General features: G+C 37.6%; 2 protein-coding genes across 5 annotated transcripts; one reads left to right on the forward strand and one right to left on the reverse strand.

The window, feature by feature from the left end:
- Positions 1–376: 376 nt before the first annotated feature.
- Positions 377–7,681, reverse strand: LOC112561825. 3 transcript variants are annotated; one of them, XM_025234577.1, is made up of 11 exons: positions 7,155–7,681; positions 6,480–6,626; positions 6,049–6,216; positions 5,360–5,481; positions 4,547–4,751; positions 4,098–4,373; positions 3,555–3,836; positions 3,193–3,348; positions 2,783–3,147; positions 1,159–1,235; positions 377–900 (listed from the first exon to the last, which is right to left on the reverse strand). In XM_025234577.1, exons 1-11 carry the CDS (start codon positions 7,243–7,245, stop codon positions 666–668), a joined length of 2,124 nt encoding a protein of 707 aa, XP_025090362.1. In that variant the 5' UTR covers positions 7,246–7,681; the 3' UTR covers positions 377–665. The 3 variants fall into 3 exon arrangements, with proteins under 3 accessions (XP_025090362.1, XP_025090361.1, XP_025090363.1); XM_025234576.1 differs by having other exon boundaries at positions 2,783–3,348; XM_025234578.1 differs by lacking the exon at positions 7,155–7,681 and adding an exon at positions 6,835–7,148 and having other exon boundaries at positions 2,783–3,348.
- Positions 7,682–7,770: 89 nt separating this feature from the next.
- Positions 7,771–16,746, forward strand: LOC112561826. Of its 2 annotated transcripts, none has more exons than XM_025234579.1 (17): positions 7,771–8,025; positions 9,667–9,730; positions 10,364–10,515; positions 10,920–11,103; positions 11,418–11,480; positions 11,787–11,946; positions 12,469–12,855; positions 13,066–13,122; positions 13,320–13,379; positions 13,571–13,624; positions 13,775–13,831; positions 14,021–14,077; positions 14,342–14,373; positions 14,825–14,884; positions 15,026–15,085; positions 15,310–15,481; positions 15,929–16,746. In XM_025234579.1, exons 1-17 carry the CDS (start codon positions 7,837–7,839, stop codon positions 15,954–15,956), a joined length of 1,836 nt encoding a protein of 611 aa, XP_025090364.1. In that variant the 5' UTR covers positions 7,771–7,836; the 3' UTR covers positions 15,957–16,746. The 2 variants fall into 2 exon arrangements, with proteins under 2 accessions (XP_025090364.1, XP_025090365.1); XM_025234580.1 differs by having other exon boundaries at positions 7,821–8,025; positions 10,387–10,515.
- The last annotated feature ends 2,150 nt before the right edge of the window (positions 16,747–18,896 follow it).

An 18,896-nucleotide genomic window follows, 5' to 3' on the forward strand; every position in this document is an offset into this window, starting at 1 on the left:
TACCATCAGACCTGAAAGCCATGATTTTCTCTTTTCTTTGGTAAGGTGGACTAAGCAATGCCTTTGTCTTCTGTCTCCCAACATCATCAACACCCATATCTGTTATTGTTAGGAGTCTATCGTTAAAGTCATCTTTATTTTGGTTTGCAGAAAGGCGAGCTAGCGAACTGCCCTGATGGTTCATTTAGACAAGAAATTATGACATAATATTTTCACGATTTTTGTATATTTGCAATATACTTGCAAATTCATTTTATTTCCTTAATACGACAGTTTCTCCAATCCAAATGTTCCATTCAAAAGAAACTCGTCACACAACGGTAGTCCATATACACTTCATTCAATATCGTTTCTTTCATGACAAAGCAATTAGAAGTTTTTCTATATATATTTATTTTTAAAATGTGCAATGTCTCACACAAACAAAACTTAACAACAAAACATGGCTTCTAACGACAAGCGAAAAGCACTGGGCAGGTCATCGCTGCCACACCTTCAGAATCTCTTACTAATGATATTATAAATATATAGTTCGTTTAAAATACACAACAATTTATGCAAGTGGTAAAAGCATATTTGAAAAGGACTCTAAGGATAATATCACAATTTGTGTATTAAAATTTATTAACCAGCGGGAAAAATATTGACAGATTAGCTTTGATAATTTAGATGTGAGATGATGCTGCTGACGTCTGGAATTCACCTGCCTCCAGTGATACTTCAACTAGGGGTGTGACTGATGTTGGAGCTGGTGTCCCGACTGACATTGCAGTTGATGTCGTGACTGATGGAGTTGGTGTCCCGACTGACATTGCAGTTGATGTCGTGACTGACGTTGTCATGGTATCGTCACTGATACTTCCATCATCGATGCTGCTGAGGCTGTCACACATACCCCTCCTATTTTCACAAAAGAAAAACTGATTTTTTGGGGCGACATTCTTAACATGTCGAAAACTTCTTAGATATGTATTCTTAAAATCACATTTTCAGCTCCGACTGAAATCTCGAGAACAACTTTTTTCTACTATTTACTTTGGGGAAAGAGCTCGCGGATTTTCTTTTTCTTAAATAGAACGCTTGCTTTTAAACATACGAGAAAACCTTGGGAATGGTTTAAACTGCATATATTCTTTTCTGTTCTTTTCAGTATCATACCTCTGTTCGGTCGAACTTAGGCCTTGAGCTAAGACTTGGTCAGAAGAGCGCTGCTCCATTTCGAATTGGCCAGGAGCCTGGTGTGGAAAACACGAAAATATCGTGCAAATGTAAACTGCATTCTACAAATCATGACTGACAGGTATGTATAAGTGAGAAGGTCAAGACAGGCATGCATTTTAGGCTAAACAAGACGTTTGGGGAAAAAAATTTATTTGGGGAATTTTATATATACAGTGGAACCTCGGTTAGCGAACGCCTCGGATAGCGAATATTTCGGTTAACGAACAAAAATTTTGCTAAAAGTTTGTCTCGGATAGCGAACAAAATTTCGGATAACGAACAGCCACGTGAACCACACGTGACCGACCAGCATGTAATCATTCGCGCTCGAGACACAGTTACGATCAGTCGTTCCTTATCTGTGAGCATCCTTCTTATTTAGTGATTGTTGTGCTTTATTTTAATAAGATAATCATCAGTCATGGCTCCAAAGAAGATTAAGAGCAATTAATAGTAGTGAGGTAATGACAAGGAAGCGGCCAACAAATGAATTGAAAAAGGAAATGATTTCAAAGTATGAAGGTGGCATGCGTCTGAGGATATGTGATGTCGTATTACCGAAGAGTTTTACAAAAAAGGCAGAGGGAACTGCTAGACATATTGGACAAGTGTTTTCCTTTAACCTCAAAGCTACAGAAAAGGAAGTCAGCCCCGATTTTATAATATCACGTGTGCTCATGGAGGGGGAATCCAAGCAGTCATTCCACCCCTTCCTCCCCACACTTGCTTCCAACCACGCCGTCAAAACGGCAAGTTTTCTGATGTTTAAATGCTTTCGTTAATGTTTTTATGTTTAACTCCATTTATATTGTGTTATAACTGTTCTCATTACAAATACCTATATATATATAGCCTGTAACTTTCAAATATTGGCGAGTCAACAGGGGCTGGGAACCCATTAAATCTATTTCCTTTATTTCTTGTGGAAAAAATTGTTTCGGATAACGAACATTTCGGATAACGAACAGCTTTCCAGAACGGATTAAGTTCGTTAACCGAGGTTCCACTGTATATACTTGCCAAGATCGTATTGAGTGTTGTTGTAACAGACGATGGCCTCATGACTACAGTCTATTTTATTGGAGAGAGAGGTTATTCTTTCTTTTGGTGGTGCATACTTTAAATTTCTGTGCTATCTGGTATTTTACTTTTTATTTACTGCTGATTCCATTGTTAATATTTTCATTGTTGTTTTATGTGATAATATTTTTTCATGGTCTAGAATCGTCTTCCTTTCAACTGAGATGGACACGTGGAGTTTCAAATAAGAATATTTAGGCACTGGCAAAACCTGTGACGCTGGAGCTTAAATTAAACTTGTAAGAATGGAACTCCCAGTTAAACAGTAAAAGGATGCTTCCATAAGAATAAGAAGTTTAAAGTAAGAATTTGTTATGTTCTTCTGTCTGTCTTTTTTATTCTACTAACTTTACAGGCTGCCAAGAGTTTGTTTAAACTTCTGGCATTCAAAGACTTGGTCACTTTTAGAAACTTCACAATTGTCACTTAGTTTTTGTTTTTGTCTTTACTTCCTGTTGCCTTGTTTTCGAAGTCCCCTTACCTCAGAAGGAGTTCCTTGTTCTTTGCGCCTTGAGCTGTCACTGTGCTTCGACTTTTGTGGAGCACGGCCAGTCTGATCTCCAAGTTTACCTGAAGAACCTGGACGTGATGGGATTGGTCGATCGCGCTTCCGGTCTGATTTCTTGAGTTCTTCCTCCCTTGTTTGGAGATCACTCTGCGTTGAGTTTTCTGGAGTACGACTCATCTGCTCTTTACTGGCAACTACTTTCCTATTATCATAGATCACACCTCTGTTGTTTGGACGGGGATTCGTGTCATCGCCGCTGAAGTCGTTGTTAGGATCATTTCTGACATCAGAACTGCTGACAGGGTTTGGGGGTTGCTCGCCGTTACTTTCGTTTGCTTGTCCAGGCTCAGACATTGTACTCGAACCTCTAACCAGACCGGTTAGCGACAAAGAGTCGTAAGGAGTATTGTCACAAAGACTTTTCCGTTTTAAGTAGATGCCAAAGATTACAGCAAGTGTGATAACACCAGCAACACCGACAACAACGCCTACGATGATGTTGACTGTGTTGTCGTTTTTTGCAGGACTGTTGTCTGTACCTGTTAGATAAAATAAAGCAAAATATTAAATGGAAAAAGTCTTGTGTTTTAAGATGCTGAAATTGGATAACAAACTGAATCCTTAAATCGAAGCACATATGTTAATTCCTCCTCACAAAACACCGCCTGATGATTTTATTGTTTCACTGCTTTCATTTTCTTACCGAGATTCACCTGCAAGGTGAGAATAAAGTAGCACACTGTACCTGCCATTTTGAGAGTGATCGTGATGTTTTTAGTCGTGTACACTCCATTGTCAGCAAAACAGACGCAAAGCGCGTCTCGGTAAGAGTCACTCATACGGAAAGTCAAAAGACTGGTCACCAGCTCTCCACTGCGCATGTCCGTCATATCAGACTGCCCCGCGCATGCGAAGTAGACTCTTTGGATGGGAGGGATGCCTCCGCGGGAGCTGCATGTCATGTTCAGTTCGTCGTTGACCTTGTAGTCGTTGAAAAATCCATCAATGAAAGGAGAACCTGGAGATTCTGGAGTTTCAGAAATGAAATATTTTAGGAATATTGAATAATGTTCTCGAGGATGTGTCGTAGCCTGGTGGCTAGTAAGGTTGTGAGGCCGTTAGAGTCTGTGATTTAAAAGCTACCCCTATCCACTTATTGAATAATTGTAGATGAGTAATAAATTAGACAAATACCATGATTTTTATAATGACTGGTAACATGTATATTTTAGTAAACATTTAACATCTGTTTCTTGCTAATAAATCGATCCCGTAAAAGGTTTCTAACCTGCAATCCTGGGTGTGAACTCTACGTCTTTGCTCTGTGTGTAGTGATTGACTGTACATCTGTATGGCCTGCCATTGTACTGTGGAGCCACATCGGTGAAACGGAGGGTTAATGTCGTGTCCAGAACCTCCACAAACGTGGTTCCCTCCGGGTTACGCCAGCTCAGAGAACCCCGCGGGCTTCCGAGGTCAGACGTATTGCACGTGCATGAGGCTACGTCAGTAGAAACGACGTATGTGATTGGACAGTTGAGCAGCTGAGGCTGTCCGGGGGCTCCTTAAAGACGAAGTATTAGAGAAGATATAGTCATGAGCACACACATATATATATATTCCAGACTTAATCAGACAGTATCACACAACTCACTGTCACTCAGTCGCACACAATCACACATCACACCCAGGCAATATTACAATTACTACAACGAGACTTTCAATCTATGAACTCACTGACGATATTTGTCGATGTGAATGTCAAGTTATGCGTCTGGTAACCAGGGGTTATCTGCAATAAATAGAAGTATACTCCTTCTCTGGTCGGTAGAGGGAGTTCCATGTCACAGCTGGACCGGAAGTACGTCAGACCGGCGGAGTTCACGTATGGCGTGACTGTCGTTGGCGTCATTGTGCTTGGAACACTCGTTTTGTTACTTCCCTTTAACATGGCGATATATCATATAGAGATATCATATTAAAAATGTAACAGCTCATTGAATTTCCTTTCCTTACACTATTCTAGGACGTTTTTAGTAATCTTTTTTTTCGTAGTGTAATCCAGCTGTAAGTTAGCGTGAATAAAAAGAACCTTCCGACGAGCTTTCGTCTCGGACAAACCTGGCATTGCTACCAACTTCAGATTTTCTAATGTATCGGTCTTTACAATAACACACTACAAGTAGAATTTGTTCTAAAAGAAATTCAGACCATATTTTTCCGGCCTGTTGTTCAGCAAGTCATCTCTAAATATTACGCAATTGTATTTTTAAAGTTGTATTGTTCATTTGTCAATAGCTTTCACGATTTCTTCAAAAAACTACCTTTAAAGTTAGGAACCACAAATAATATTGCTAGTCTGTTTACAAGTGTCTCCTGGTCACCATCAAGCCCCCTATTTTATTCTCCCTTCTTTCTCTCCATCCTTCTTCTGTATCATCTTCCCTTCAATCGCTTACATACATTGGCTAAAGAAACTCTAGACTACATTTAAATACCATTTTTTAAAGTGTCTAATGCCTTAATGCCAACTTCACATTTGGAACTCACCAGTATTTGTTGAAACCAGTCACATACAGGCTTTGGAAATATTTTATGAATTTCGCATTCTCCGATCACCTTCTGTTTGGTGTTGTCAAACCTAACCTGACATTGACCTAGGTCGGGTGGATCTATGAAAAACGAAAAACGAAAAAAGATGTGGTGTTCTTATCGAAAATTCCGAGGGAAAAATCAGGTATCATATTAACCAGACATGGAAGGGTATGTCATATAAAAGATCCCTGTAATCCTGTTATTGCACTGTGGGGCTTAGCTAATGGTTAGTGAGGTGTCAATGGTGTCCACAAACGTGCCCAGACATGGTGGGGTACTTCTTTTAAAAGGTTACTTTTTACCCCGATAATCTTCTAATATTTCTGTTTTGGATAAGCAGAAAGGAAGTAATTGCAAAAACAAAATCCTTTGCCAAAGGAAAAGAAAACCAGAAACCAGGTCAAGCAGTCATCTAAAGATGACTCTTCATTGTATATATTTGTGTTTCATATTTTTATGCACAATAGGTGTTAAATAGTTTAATCTTTGATATTCACTGGGTATTATACATTCGTAGCTCTCATCTGAAGTACTATGAATTGATACTGTGAGTATGTCTTTGAATCTACTTCTATGTATAACATAATAAATTACACATCTTTCATTAATAAGGAAAATAATTTTTAAAATTATCAACAACTTACACACAGTCTTGATGCTGCAGTGGCTCTCTTCTGTGGTGGTATAGCACATCCACACGCCCTCAACAAAAGTGTTATCGCGAACCACACGTGAGATTTGAAGCTGTGAAGTCTCGTTTACACGTGTCACCTCGTACTTGTCTTGATATTTGTTGAGACATGTTGTATCACCTGCAGCAGAAAGCTGTATTAACTGGGTGGGTCTGTGCTTGAAGGAAATGCCGCTGAAAAGTGTCACTGCCAAATATCCACCGCAGACAAGAGCAGGTGAGCTGTCTGTATTTTTACTACTACTTTATATATTTCAAGTTTATTTAAATGAAGATATCCTTCCCCTTCCTTATACAGCAGTGAAACTACTTGTGAAATGGTCAGCCATCGATAGAAATACACACCCTATGAATAATGAATTTCAAATAAAATATTTTGCTCACCTGTGCAGTTAGCGATGGATATGTTACCGTGGACGTCTGATAATTTAATCCACCAAACCGTATCGCCAGTTCTAAGTCCTTGGCAGGTGAGAAGGTGACCTGCCCCTTCTATGGCCTCTCCATAGGATCCACAGTCTAGCCTTAGAGCTGTAATAAGTTACAATGGCTCACCACAAAGGTCAGATTTGCTTGTCAGATTTATATAATAAGTATATTTCGTATTGCACAATATGCATCATGTTTTGACTTGGTGAGTTCTTAAATCTTCAAAAACGGACCTACATGAATAAATACATTGTAACTATTCTCGTCATTGTGCGCGTGTGTGTGTGTGCGCGCTTTCTTGCTTGCTTACCTTTGAGTGTGAAGAGCGATGAGCTCGTCAATATGCAAAAAGAATGATGGTTTTTGGACAACTAATGGTTGAACAGTAACATTGACAGATAGAGGAGTGAATGGTTAGATGGTCTAGTAAATGATTCCTTCATTCATTCAAAATTTACAAAGGCTGCTAACATATTTTCTTGATTTTCAATAAAAATGAATAAATAGTTGTGTAATATATTGCTTCTTAAGTTCAGTTAGGGAATGAAAGAAAGAGAGAAAGAAAAAGAAAGGAGTGAAATGAACCCTAAAAAGACAAATAACAACTGCGAAGGAAGAAACTGTACCTACATGAGCAAGAAATGAAGAGCATCGAGAGAACTCCAGACAGAAGGCAGATGCGGTGGGGCATATCTTTAGTGGTCAGTTGACCCTGCAACATTTCACCCGTGAAAGGTTTATTCTAGGCTGCCATCCTTTGTCGACTCAAGAGGAAAGCAGGCCTTACACTGAGGTGAAGTACGTTTCTAGAACATCGGGGATTTCCGCATGTCTAGTCAGGAAATAAATAGTAGACTGGTTTTCCGTAAGGCTTAGTCTTCGGTGCGGCATTTTTTTGTTAAAATCAGCATTTGGTGCTTAAAAACAGCACATTCTTTCATACATTCTGTCCCTGTGTGTGTGTGCGTACGCTTGTGTGTTTGAATTGTGTGTGTGCATCGCCCACAAGAACCTTCCTATGAGTCAGCGACTAATTTAAGAATATGTATTTACGATTGCGTATAATAAATCTTTATGGACAGACAGAACAACGTCAAACTAAAGTAATCATTATGACAGTAGCGGTAGAACTGAAGTGGCCTTTCAGTAACAGCGACTGAGCGATCGGAGGATATCTGTCCTCCACATGTGTTGATGACGTCACGAGAAACGGCTCTTCGGCCAAGGGAAGCTACTCTTTACAATACAAAGAGCTAACTTGTGACTTACTTCCCCTTGGCGCGTTCAATTTTCTCATTACCTCCTAAGTTAGATGATGGCACAGAAATTTCATGGTGTGCATAGAAGTATGGCTGATAAAGAGATGCTAGAAGTGTGTTCAGCGATCGACTCAGACGAAGATCGTGATGTTGTAGCTGAAGTTGACTACACTGAAGGGAGAACTTCGGAGGACGAAGTCCCGCCACAAGTTTGTAAAAAGACAGCAAAGAAAAGCCACATGGTGAGTCAGCACATGATCAGTCTCATATGTGATATGCCTTTCCAGTTTCTAGAAAATCTCTATGATTGATCAGTGATATGTCCCTTCGCTACAGCGGCAGTATCAAAACTTTCTTTTTTATGAGGTGAGGAGCATCACGGAATACACCTAGTTCGTGCTATACTGAATATGTGCCAGGCATCCACAATTTAGTAAGGTTTGCATCATGTTCCCGTGTCATCCGGTCCGACCCTGGCTCACTCTTTGCAATATTCCCGCCACAGACGCTACAGGGCTTTGTGCCGAGCTACACACAGATTCAGGCGGACTATATCAGGAACAACTACAGTATTTTGTAGTCAGTAATCGTACCATTCTCTCAGCTTCCCACTTCTGATCTCAGCTTTAAAAAACGAATGACAACTAATTGCCTAGTCTTCTGAAGACTTGTGATTTTTCCTCTGGTACAAAGTTAGCAAGTATTTTAACTGGTTATTGGAGGGGGGAGTAATTTTAATGTTCTCCCCTCAGGAAAAAACACCACCACCCCACCCAACCCAAAAAAACCCACCAAACTGTGCAAACACTTTAAGGGAAATGGTTATTTTGAAAAGTAAAATTCAAAATGCATAATTACAATATTAAAAAATGAAATGATATAAATAGTCTTTATAATAACAAAAAGAAGAATTAATGTCAAAGCTGATAAAAACCAGAACCCCACTAATTCATGCCTCCCTATTATATGCTCTTCTGCCAGTCACTGCCTCCATGTGAGCATACTCCACAATCAAAATCATTAACAAGCTGTTATTTTCTTTCTTACTTTGTAAGTAATTATCTTTTGAATGTATATTATCAGAGAGCGGTTTCGATTTCAGGAATGGTAGACACCTTAATGGAAATGGTGTTTGTTCTCAGAAGTTGTCATAAAGATTGCATATTCCTATATGTAGATAGAAGCGTTAAGAAACTCTTTAATGAGCGTCATACATTAAATAGAAATAGTAATCGTTTATTTGAATTTACGTCACTATGTTTAGGTTTCTAAGTAATCATATACCCACTTATATTCTGCTCAGTCACTCTACCCCTCTTTTTCCTATTTAGAGGGTCAAATGCGATCACCAGTGCTAGCTACACAAAGAATACTAGTAAAGTACTGTTAAAAAGTAATTTTGTGGCATTTTTTTTGAGAAGATTATTTTTTTCTAAAATTACCACATATACTGTACATGTATATCTATACGAAAGTGGTCAGATTTGTTAATGAGGTATTGCCTATATAGTATGTCAGATTAGGAAAAATAATTTAATTGACATAAAAAGTTGATAGTCACATTACCAATCAAAATACAAAACCAAAATCTTCGATTCATAGTAAACTGTGGAACAGTCATAACTGGTTGATATCTTGGACTTAGCTAGACTATACAGTGTTATTGTAGTGAATGTCATGATAGTCTTATCCTACATTCGTGAAAAATATATCGTAATGTGTGGCTGCCAAGCAATAAGCAGTGTTTTATATTAATGAGGTATAATTATAAGCTATCAACATATCAGGTCTAACTCATTCATTCGAATAAAACAAAAATGACAGTACCTTGCAATATATATATAGGCATAAAAAATTAGACACTTATTTGCTTTTTTGTGTAGACGATGGAGCCAGTTATTAGAAGAACAACGGCTTTTAATGTGTTCTGCAGTGAAAGGCTGAAAGGTATGTTTATTTTATCTTAGGTATGGTATTGTACAGCAACTATTATACTACAATAATTGCATTTACTGATGCACTGTTCTATTCTGTTTATCATAGTCTTTGAAGTTTTTCATGTAGAAATGACAAAAAAAAATCTATATTAATATATATATATATTGCTTATAGAAAGGACGCATTATCACTGATTGAAGAAAAAGAATGACAATATGCTAACAAAGACATTAAAAAATGAGAAAGAGAATAATTTGTTTGTAAAGTCTTTTTGGCAGCTCCTCATTCATAGCAAATTATGCCTTCATTGCTTTCAAATTTACTGAGATTATGAGAAACTTTGGGGATTGATACAATAATCTCAGATTACCCTGTGTCAGTGATACCAGAGTGTTTTTTGATTTGCTAGACAAAACTGTGGTAGTGTATAAATTCTACTAAGCTCTCCTAGTTGAATATTTTTTCTCTGCATTTTGTCTGCTTGACTGAAGCAGTTATGTCCAGTATTTAGCTATTAATTTTTTTTCCTAGCAGCTGACATTTTACGTAGAAGTGTTTAATTTCAGAACTGCGTCTAAGTGTATAATTTCTGTCTGGCAATGTCCACTTAGTGTAGGGTGTATGTGTTTTTGGTGTTCCCAGCTAACCCAAATACTGGCTTTCAGCCGGAAGAATGGGGCTTCGAATGGAGGACACTGACAGATGCCTCAAAAAAGGAATACGAGGCTAAAGCTTATGCCTTGAGACGTAAAAATATTGATGTCAGAGCAATATTGAGAAATATCAATAATATGGTATGTCATCAATATTAATACATTTTGTGCTCTATTTCATTTCAGCATGCATAGATTACTTGTTGTTTTTTGCATGACACTGGACAAATTTAGACGCATTTTAGTTTGATTCAAAACGGATGACATTTTATTTGGATTGTTCAATTTAGATATGTTGTTGCTTTGGACAGGGTGTATTAAAGCTGATAAATATCATGCATCACAATACTTTAACCACTGCATAATCCTGTGGAAGTTATTTTGTTTGAGTATAGATTATTGGAGAAAAAACTCTTTTTCTATTAAAACTAAGATTTAATGCTGATTATCTCATTAGAAAAATGCCTCAGTGACTGTATATGGGAAATAATAATGATTATGTTGGTTGTGGTGAATATTATAGCAATACAGATTTTATTTTACAGACAAACCTCCTGAAGAAAAATGAGGAGGAGGCTAAATCCAGTGAAATAGAGGGCGTGTGTACCATTGTATACAAGAACAATGTCCTCCATTTCACTGAATTTGGTAATCTCACTGGTGTCAGTAAAAACCCCACCATCTCCAACCTGATCTGGGGGCATGCATATGGAAGAAAGGCAGACAATGGTGCGGGTTTAACATCACCTTGCATGTTCCACTGTTACTGTTTTGCATTTCACCTAAACTATCTGTATAATGTTGAATGTTAAGATGTACACTCGTTTTTTTTTCAAAAGAAAAGAATGTTGCATAAACACAATGCTTTGAAAGGATATTTATGCTGTAAAGTTTAGTTTCTTCGCTAACTAAATATGAGAGTACTGATATAGTCTCTTCATTTCAAGTTTCATATCTTTAAGGTGTTGAACAAAAATAAGTATGCATTGAAGTAACTAATCACTTGCTATGTTTAAACCTCTTACCGCATGTTTGTCTTGCAGTGAAGGGTAGAAGCATTCAGGAGTTGCGAGGCAAAGCCATGGCAAAAATGTCAAAAATTGCAAGTATGTGAAATATCTTGTTTTAAGACAGCATGAGCTATGATGCTTACAGTCTCTGGTACAGCTTTTACCTCTGTGAATGATGAAAACGATCACAAACTTTGTAGAAGTTTTGCACATTGTGCAAGGATGGGAAGCTAATACAAGCAGTAAAGTAATTGGATCTATGTAATGTTTACTATCACAAGCTATGACTCTATCTCAGTAGCTGTACATTTGTTTTGTGTTGGTTTCTTTCACCAGATATTTTTATTTTAGGTGCAATAGAAATATTGCATGACTCTATTGACAAGGACTTTATATTAACAGAATCACAGCTTGGCCTGAATCAATTTCCCTATGAGAGGGTCAGAAAGGGAGAATTTATTTTAACTGGAATTCCCCCATCCTTAATGCCCTTGCAGCCTCCTGGAAGGATGACCACAAAGGAACTTCTAGCAATCCTTGACTGTAAAGTTACAGTCACCAGGTACCGAACACCTTGGGCATGCTTTATAGGTTAAACTAGATTCAAAAACTCATCTGTACCCCACTGTACCTCTTTTCTTCTGTTAGAGAAGTTTTGCTGACAATGCTTTGTTGCATCTTTCCTACATGTACTTTAAACTTTTTGGAAGTGTATTGGTTGTTTAATTCTGATGATTTGTATTATTATGAAACCTATATCTTTAATGGGCTTTTGTAATATTTATTAACTTTTTCTTTATCAGTAACCTTTGTGTCTGGGTTAGGAATTTCTACTGACTTTATGTACATATGTAGCGTGCATCTGACATAATATTAAAAGTTTATTTTGAATGATAAAAGTATATGTGTAATATAAAAGACAACCTACTTCAAATAGTGAAACATTTTCCTTCTCATCTTGCTCTTTCTACGGTTGATTGCATTTTTCTTTGTTTTGACAAAAGCCATGTAGTAAGCCCCTTTGTGGACAGTTAGTCCATTATAACCAGCTGTATCTAATATGACTCCTCTGTTTTGCTTGCAGAGCACCTGCAGTGAGAAATTCCACCGACACATCACAGACAAATGAAATTGCAGAAAATACATTGCAACAGACACACACACGACTTGTACATGAAACATCAACATCACCTTCCGTAAATAAAGCAACAGAAAGCACTTTACAACAGCCACAAACACGACCTGTACATGAATCATCGTCATCCAAAGATAATGAAGCAACAGGAAACATATTACAGCAGAAACAAACACAACTTCTACCTAACACATCAACACATACAAACAGCTCATTAGATACAAATAGACAGACTGTACTTCTAGAATACAATTTCCAAATGTCACACCACGTCAACACTGCAGAAACATGTGATGGAAGAATCCCGGGTCATGCCACAGAGGGGCAGTCCTTGAGGTAATTGTTAAAAGCCATTTGGGATTTTGCTGGTTATATGATTACCTGAACAATTTATCTTGTTACTAATGTTTGCGCCACCATTTCCTCATCAAAGACATTTTCTTTCCTTATTATTTTTCTGTCATGGTTTTGCTTTCTTACCTTATGTTCATTCTGAATAGTACAGTACAGTGTGAGATCTCATGCTCAACTCGTTGGTTTCTTCAGTTTCATGGCAGGAGAATCAGCTTCAGAAGTGGTACAAACTACCTTGGTGCAGGATATGTGAGTATATTTTACTGTTTTCCAATAATTTGTACAGAAACAGATCAGTTCTAGCAATGCAGGATTCCAATGGGTCTGTTCATTCTAAAAAGTACGAAACAGTGTGCAATCTTACACTTAAATCTTTGGTTTCTTCAGTTTTGTGATAAGGTTATGGTACAATTATGTATTCCATCTACACAAATGTCATTGTGCAGTGTGGCAGAAGACCCGAGTCAGTGTGCTGCAGAAGTACAAACACCGGTAGTGGCGGCTATGTGAGTATATTACTGTGAGATACTGGAGAATAAATACAATGTATGTGGAAATAGCAGCAGTGGATTTTACTTTCAATATTTTTTACAGAAACAAATCAGTTCTAACCATATATAGGATTCCAGTAGGTCTGTTCATTCTAATTAGTACAGTACAGTGTGAGATCTCATACTTACCACTTTGGTTTCTTCAGTTTTACAGCAGAAGACACGGCTTCAGTAGTAGAAACCACCTTGGTGCAGAATACGTGAGTATATTTTTCTATTTACATGATTGTTTTCCAATAATTTGCACCCAAACAGATCAGTTCTAAAAATATAAGATTCCAATGGGTCTATTCACTCTAAAAAGTGCAGTACAATGTTGGATCTCATGCTTACCTCTTTTGTTTCTTCAGTTTCATAGTAGAAGACCCAGCTTTAGAAGTGATTCAAACACCAGTGGTGGCGGATATGTGAGTATATTACTGTGAGACACTCTAGAATAAATACATTGTATGTGGAAATAGCAGCAGTGGATTTTATTTTCAATATTTTTTACATAAACAAATCAGTTCTAACAATATGGGATTCCATTGTGTCTGTTCATTCTAAATATTACATTACAGTGTCAGACATCATACTTACCTCTTTGGTTTCTTTAGTTTTGTGGCAGAAGACCCAGCTTCAGAAGTGGTACAAACCACCTTGGGGCAGGATATGTGAGTATATTTTGCTATATTACACTGTAAAATATGGTGAATAGTATAGAATAGTATGAAAATATGTAAGTCTAATGTAACTGTCATTATTGTGCAATGCAGCAAAAGAATGTAGCAACTGAAGTGCTGTATTATTACCCGAGAATGTTGGATTTATCAGAATCATTCACAGAGCTTTTGATAGACAATTTTTGTATGATTATTGGCATTGATTAATTGACTGTTTCGTTTTTGTTTGTTTGGTTTGTTTTTTTTTCTAACCAGGCAAGAAGCACCGACAAGCAGTTTGCAAATTAGTAAGGCAACTGATTTTCTCATTAATGCATGCAAAGAAAGCAAAAGTTAAATATATCTGTGATATGCAGTATGTCAATGCTAACGTATCTGCTCTTTGTCTGATATTATGTAAACATCAAAAACCCCATTTAGATTCTGTTAAAGCAGAGACATATTTGCAGGATGCAGTGTCAGAGATAGCTGAACAGATGACTGCTGCCCATCATCAGTCCCAAATTCTGTGACAACACCAAATGTACACAAGAAACACCCTGTAGTCATTAAAGTATCATGCCTATGTAAATCAACACCAATTTTTGTTAACACAATGCTAAGGCTACTGTTTGTTCCCTCATGAAGGCAAATTTTGAAAGGTCTTAGTCAAACAAAACAGATGGGTCATAGTGAGAGCTGACATTGATAAAATCATTTATTTCTTATTTTTTACTTTGCCTGTTCATTTGTGTACAGGTACAGTAAAGGATTCTGCAAAACAACAGCAGGAATCAGGGAGAAAAAAGAAAAGAACAGGTAATAATTCTTCATGTTCCCTGATAAAGACAAATTTTGAAAGGTCTCAGTTAAATGAAACAGATGGGTCGTATTGAGAAGCAGACATTAATAAAATCATTTATTTCTTATTTTTTACTTTGTCTATTCATTTGTGTACAGGTACAGTAAAGGATTCTGCAAAGCAGCAGCAGGAATCAGGGGAGACGAAGCAAAGAACAGGTGATAATTCTTCGTTGACGGGTTTTATAGGACAAAGTTTCCAGCTGTTCCATTTTTCTGGTTGACTGTATTGTTAACTTCAGTGATGTATATGTCTGTAGACATTGTCCTGTGTAAGAGAAATCACAGCCTTCAGGCATGCCTATCAACAAATATATCTTTCTGATGCCAGCAATATTTGTATTGATGCTGAGTCACAACTCTTATTTCATGTTATTGTGCAGGACTCAGAACTCTGTGGACAGCAGCAGAAGTACTTCTTGTTCAGCAACACTTCAGTGAGGAGTTGGCTGGGCTGAAGCCAGTGACACGCAGCAGCATTGACAGTTTTCTGGAGCAACAAACAGTGGTCAAAAGGACTTCTACTGCATTGGGAAATTATCTGTTAAGGAACAGGTAACTGCAACACTTACACAATTAAGGATACCTATCAGCATGAGCCTCTATAGCTAGAAGAAAAAAACTATATCTTTGTTGTCTTCTATATCATTCTGTTAGGGTGAGGGGGGTACCACTAAAATCTCACTAGGCAAGACGTCAAACAAAGTAACTAGGGTTGGATAAGACACACCCTGCACAAACCAGCTGAAACCATTGCCAAGCAGGCGTTCGACTTGAACCCTCAGGGGAAGAGGATAGTTGGGAGGCCAAAGATACTTGGAAGAGATCAGTAGAGAGCAAAGCAATGGACGCCGAAACCACATGAGCCCCATTAAACTAAATAAATGGTGGTGGTGTCAGCTGCACTTAGAATTTGTAATAATGCCATATGATATTCATTTCTTCTAGTACAGCTTGAAACAGATAATTTTTATTAATCTTACCTGTAACTTCATGTTTCAGGAAGAAAAGCAGACCTGATGATCAGTAGTGAATCACAGCACCTTATCACCAAGACTGATGACGCTTGAGATATTGGATTGAGTCTGCTTAAGGGCATTCTGTACTTTCAAGATGCATTTTCACTGCCATGTGCTATCTGTTTTACAGAGCTGACTGTACTCCAACTTCTTTATCACCAACCACCTGTGTGATAATGTTCCATGATGCTTCCCACCAAATTCAAGACATTAAAAATTGCAATTTTTCCTTTTTGGTAGCTGTTAATTACATTGAACTATATGTATTCTTCATTGCGTTGATGTCTTTGCAGGAATAAAGCATTTGCCCAATGATGTGATTTGATTCCAGTACAGAAAAAAATACGACTCTTATGATTATGTTAAATGTGCAATAGGAAAGTTGTGACACTTGCCTCATAAGGTATATGTTTCTATCCATGTGATTATGACATGGTAGGGTGTTGTGGTTGTGTGGCTGTTACGTAGGTTCGGATGTTATGGACTAATTATTTTATCTACACTGTTGGTGTTGCTATTGGTTGTGTTGTAATTGAATATATAAAAATGTAAAGAAGTTATGAATGTGGAAGATTATAAGTTTTTAATTGGTCTGTATGATTAAATTTGTTGCTGGCATGTGTTTGTGCGACGGTGCTTCTCAGGATTCATAAATTTAAAAAACTTATTGTTATTATGGTGCTTTTGATATAATGTAAAATTATTGTCTCAAGCATTAGTTTATATCTTGTCTATCCAACTTAAGAATGAAGGATGACCAATGTCATGCCTTGTCAAATAAAACCAAGCATACTGAATCATTTCATCTGTCATTTCTTGGCTTTATTCCACGGTTGTTCTTTGTGTTCAACTGTTTTGTCATAGAATAAGTTCTTATCAGGTTTTCCATGACTGCCTAAAAGTTTGGGGGACATATTGGCTATAGCTGATGCTGGTTGAAGAAAGAATGCGTTTTAGTGTCTGATCTTCAAAGCAGCACCGAGTGTTTTGACTGTCCTCTTCACTAGCTACTTTCAGGCAGCAATGTTTGATTCTTGTTCGCCTGAGAAATCGAGTGGGTTGTACCCTGAGTTCTTTTACAGGTTCATGACAGTTTAACCAAACATACATGTAATATAATAAATCTTCAATAAAGTATCTGAACAAACCTGTGAGCACAAGATACACATAAACATGTAGTAGGTTTATATAACATGTACGTAAATAGAATACACAAAATGTCAATTGGGCAATGTACTGCTATCCAGTACTGGGTCATCCCAATTCGTACAAGGGTACAAATGTCTTGGAAAGGCGTCATGTTCACTCATTTGGAAATTTTTAATGTATCTCCAAGCATGAAAGCAAGTAAATGTGTTACAAAAAAGTATGGATGGTAGAAAGAGATTTACCCTTCAAACTGTTTCCCTCTTCTTCCTCATTTGGCTTGTTAATTTCTTTTTAACCAACTGATCTTGCTGTCAGATCTTTGTGTGCGATTTAAAAAAAAAAAAAAAGACCATACAGGGTTACCCATCCAACAGCGCTGACAACCAGGTTTTCAACCTCGAGGCAATGGAAAACCGGATGGACTGGCAACACCATGCTTCCTCTTAGTCCTATTTACCCCCAGTAATAGTATAGGAAGTAACCATACCAAATCAATGTTCAAGTCCTTTCCCTATCCCTCCTACCTGTCGTCTCGCCCTCGTTAATTGTGTGAGTGGATTTGTGTGTGTAGCAGGCACCTGTTGCCTACCTGTGGGTTTCAGGCTATATTACTCAGGCTTTTATGCTGCCGTGTTAGTCATATCAATCATATTGACTATAGGTTGACTATATTCCCCAAATTTTCCATGTCCCTAGCATTCTTATGTCCCTATGTGTTGGCTGTCGATGGCATCACTGCAGACGCTGGACCTAAAGTATCCCGGCATGCAGTGGTTTACGAAAATGAGAAAGTTTCTTCTCGGCACAGCTTTTTTGCACAAGGCCGTAAATGACAAAAGAAGCACATGGCGCAAATGAGTCAGTATGAAGCACTAGCTTGATGTTATGCTCGATGTGGGTCTAAAAAATCAACATTTATTTTCAAACTACTGCTACCTGATAAAACACACCCACTCTCTCACGCAGTTTCTCAGTTAACAATGGCTCCACTAATCATTCATCAATTTTAAAAATGTCTCACAGTTTCCCTAACCCATCTTTGCCGTGATCTTTGTTGCTTTAGACTCCAACAACTTACTGATCAGCCATCAGGACATTTGTACTAATGGGATGGATGTTTGGGTATGAACAGGTCTACAGGGACGATTAGACAGTAGGTAACTGAAAAGATCGAAGGAGCAAGGAAGATATGGATGGATAGAGAGGAGGAGCATGCCAGTTACAGAGGCACTAACAGTGCAGCTGTACTCTAAATACACAGACAAAATATTTGGGGCATATTTGAACTCTGATTTTCTTTCCTCAGCAGTTTTATTTATTTTCTTATTCTGAAACGTTCATTTATTCTCTTTTATGTGTGCACATTCTTAACACACAGTAAATGGCCAGACGTGCGTCTTTTTTTGTATATTTGTCGGGGTTTACTAAACCGCCAAGTGACAGTGTCATAATCTACGATGATTATTATTTCGTTTTATTCCATAATGAACAGATACACCTAAATATACAAAACACATAGTAAAAACACAATAATTATTTAACATTACAGCAAGAACATCTTTAATCTAGAAATCTTGCAAGCTTTTCATACTTTGTCTTCCAAAAAATATGACACAAATGAAGATGATACTAATGCTTCAAAAATAGCATGTTGTACTACTTGTATATGTTGTATCCAAAGCAGATCAGTCGGCGGGCTGAGGGCATTTCCGACCTAGGCAAACCTCAAACCATCAACCAGAGCAGACGAGTGCTGTCGAATGAATGAGACAACAATATTATACTCTGTCTTTAACTTGAAA

The sequence above is a fragment of the Pomacea canaliculata genome, linkage group LG4 (genome assembly GCF_003073045.1).
Source record: "Pomacea canaliculata isolate SZHN2017 linkage group LG4, ASM307304v1, whole genome shotgun sequence".
Lineage (NCBI taxonomy): Eukaryota > Metazoa > Mollusca > Gastropoda > Architaenioglossa > Ampullariidae > Pomacea > Pomacea canaliculata.

Bases quoted from the DNA above. Each gene is read 5' to 3' on its own strand.
- LOC112561826 (XM_025234579.1), top strand. From the start codon at position 7,837: ATGATGGCACAGAAATTTCATGGTGTGCATAGAAGTATGGCTGATAAA. The intron at 14,078-14,341 runs GTGAGTATATTT...TTTTCTAACCAG, and splicing joins ACCACCTTGGGGCAGGATAT to GCAAGAAGCACCGACAAGCA. The intron at 15,086-15,309 runs GTGATAATTCTT...GTTATTGTGCAG, and splicing joins GGAGACGAAGCAAAGAACAG to GACTCAGAACTCTGTGGACA.
- LOC112561825 (XM_025234576.1), bottom strand. From the start codon at position 7,245: ATGTTGCAGGGTCAACTGACCACTAAAGATATGCCCCACCGCATCTGC. The intron at 4,752-5,359 runs GTGAGTTCCAAA...GCCATGTTAAAG, and splicing joins ACTGGTTTCAACAAATACTG to GGAAGTAACAAAACGAGTGT. The intron at 3,349-3,554 runs GTACAGTGTGCT...TTTATCTAACAG, and splicing joins GATCACTCTCAAAATGGCAG to GTACAGACAACAGTCCTGCA.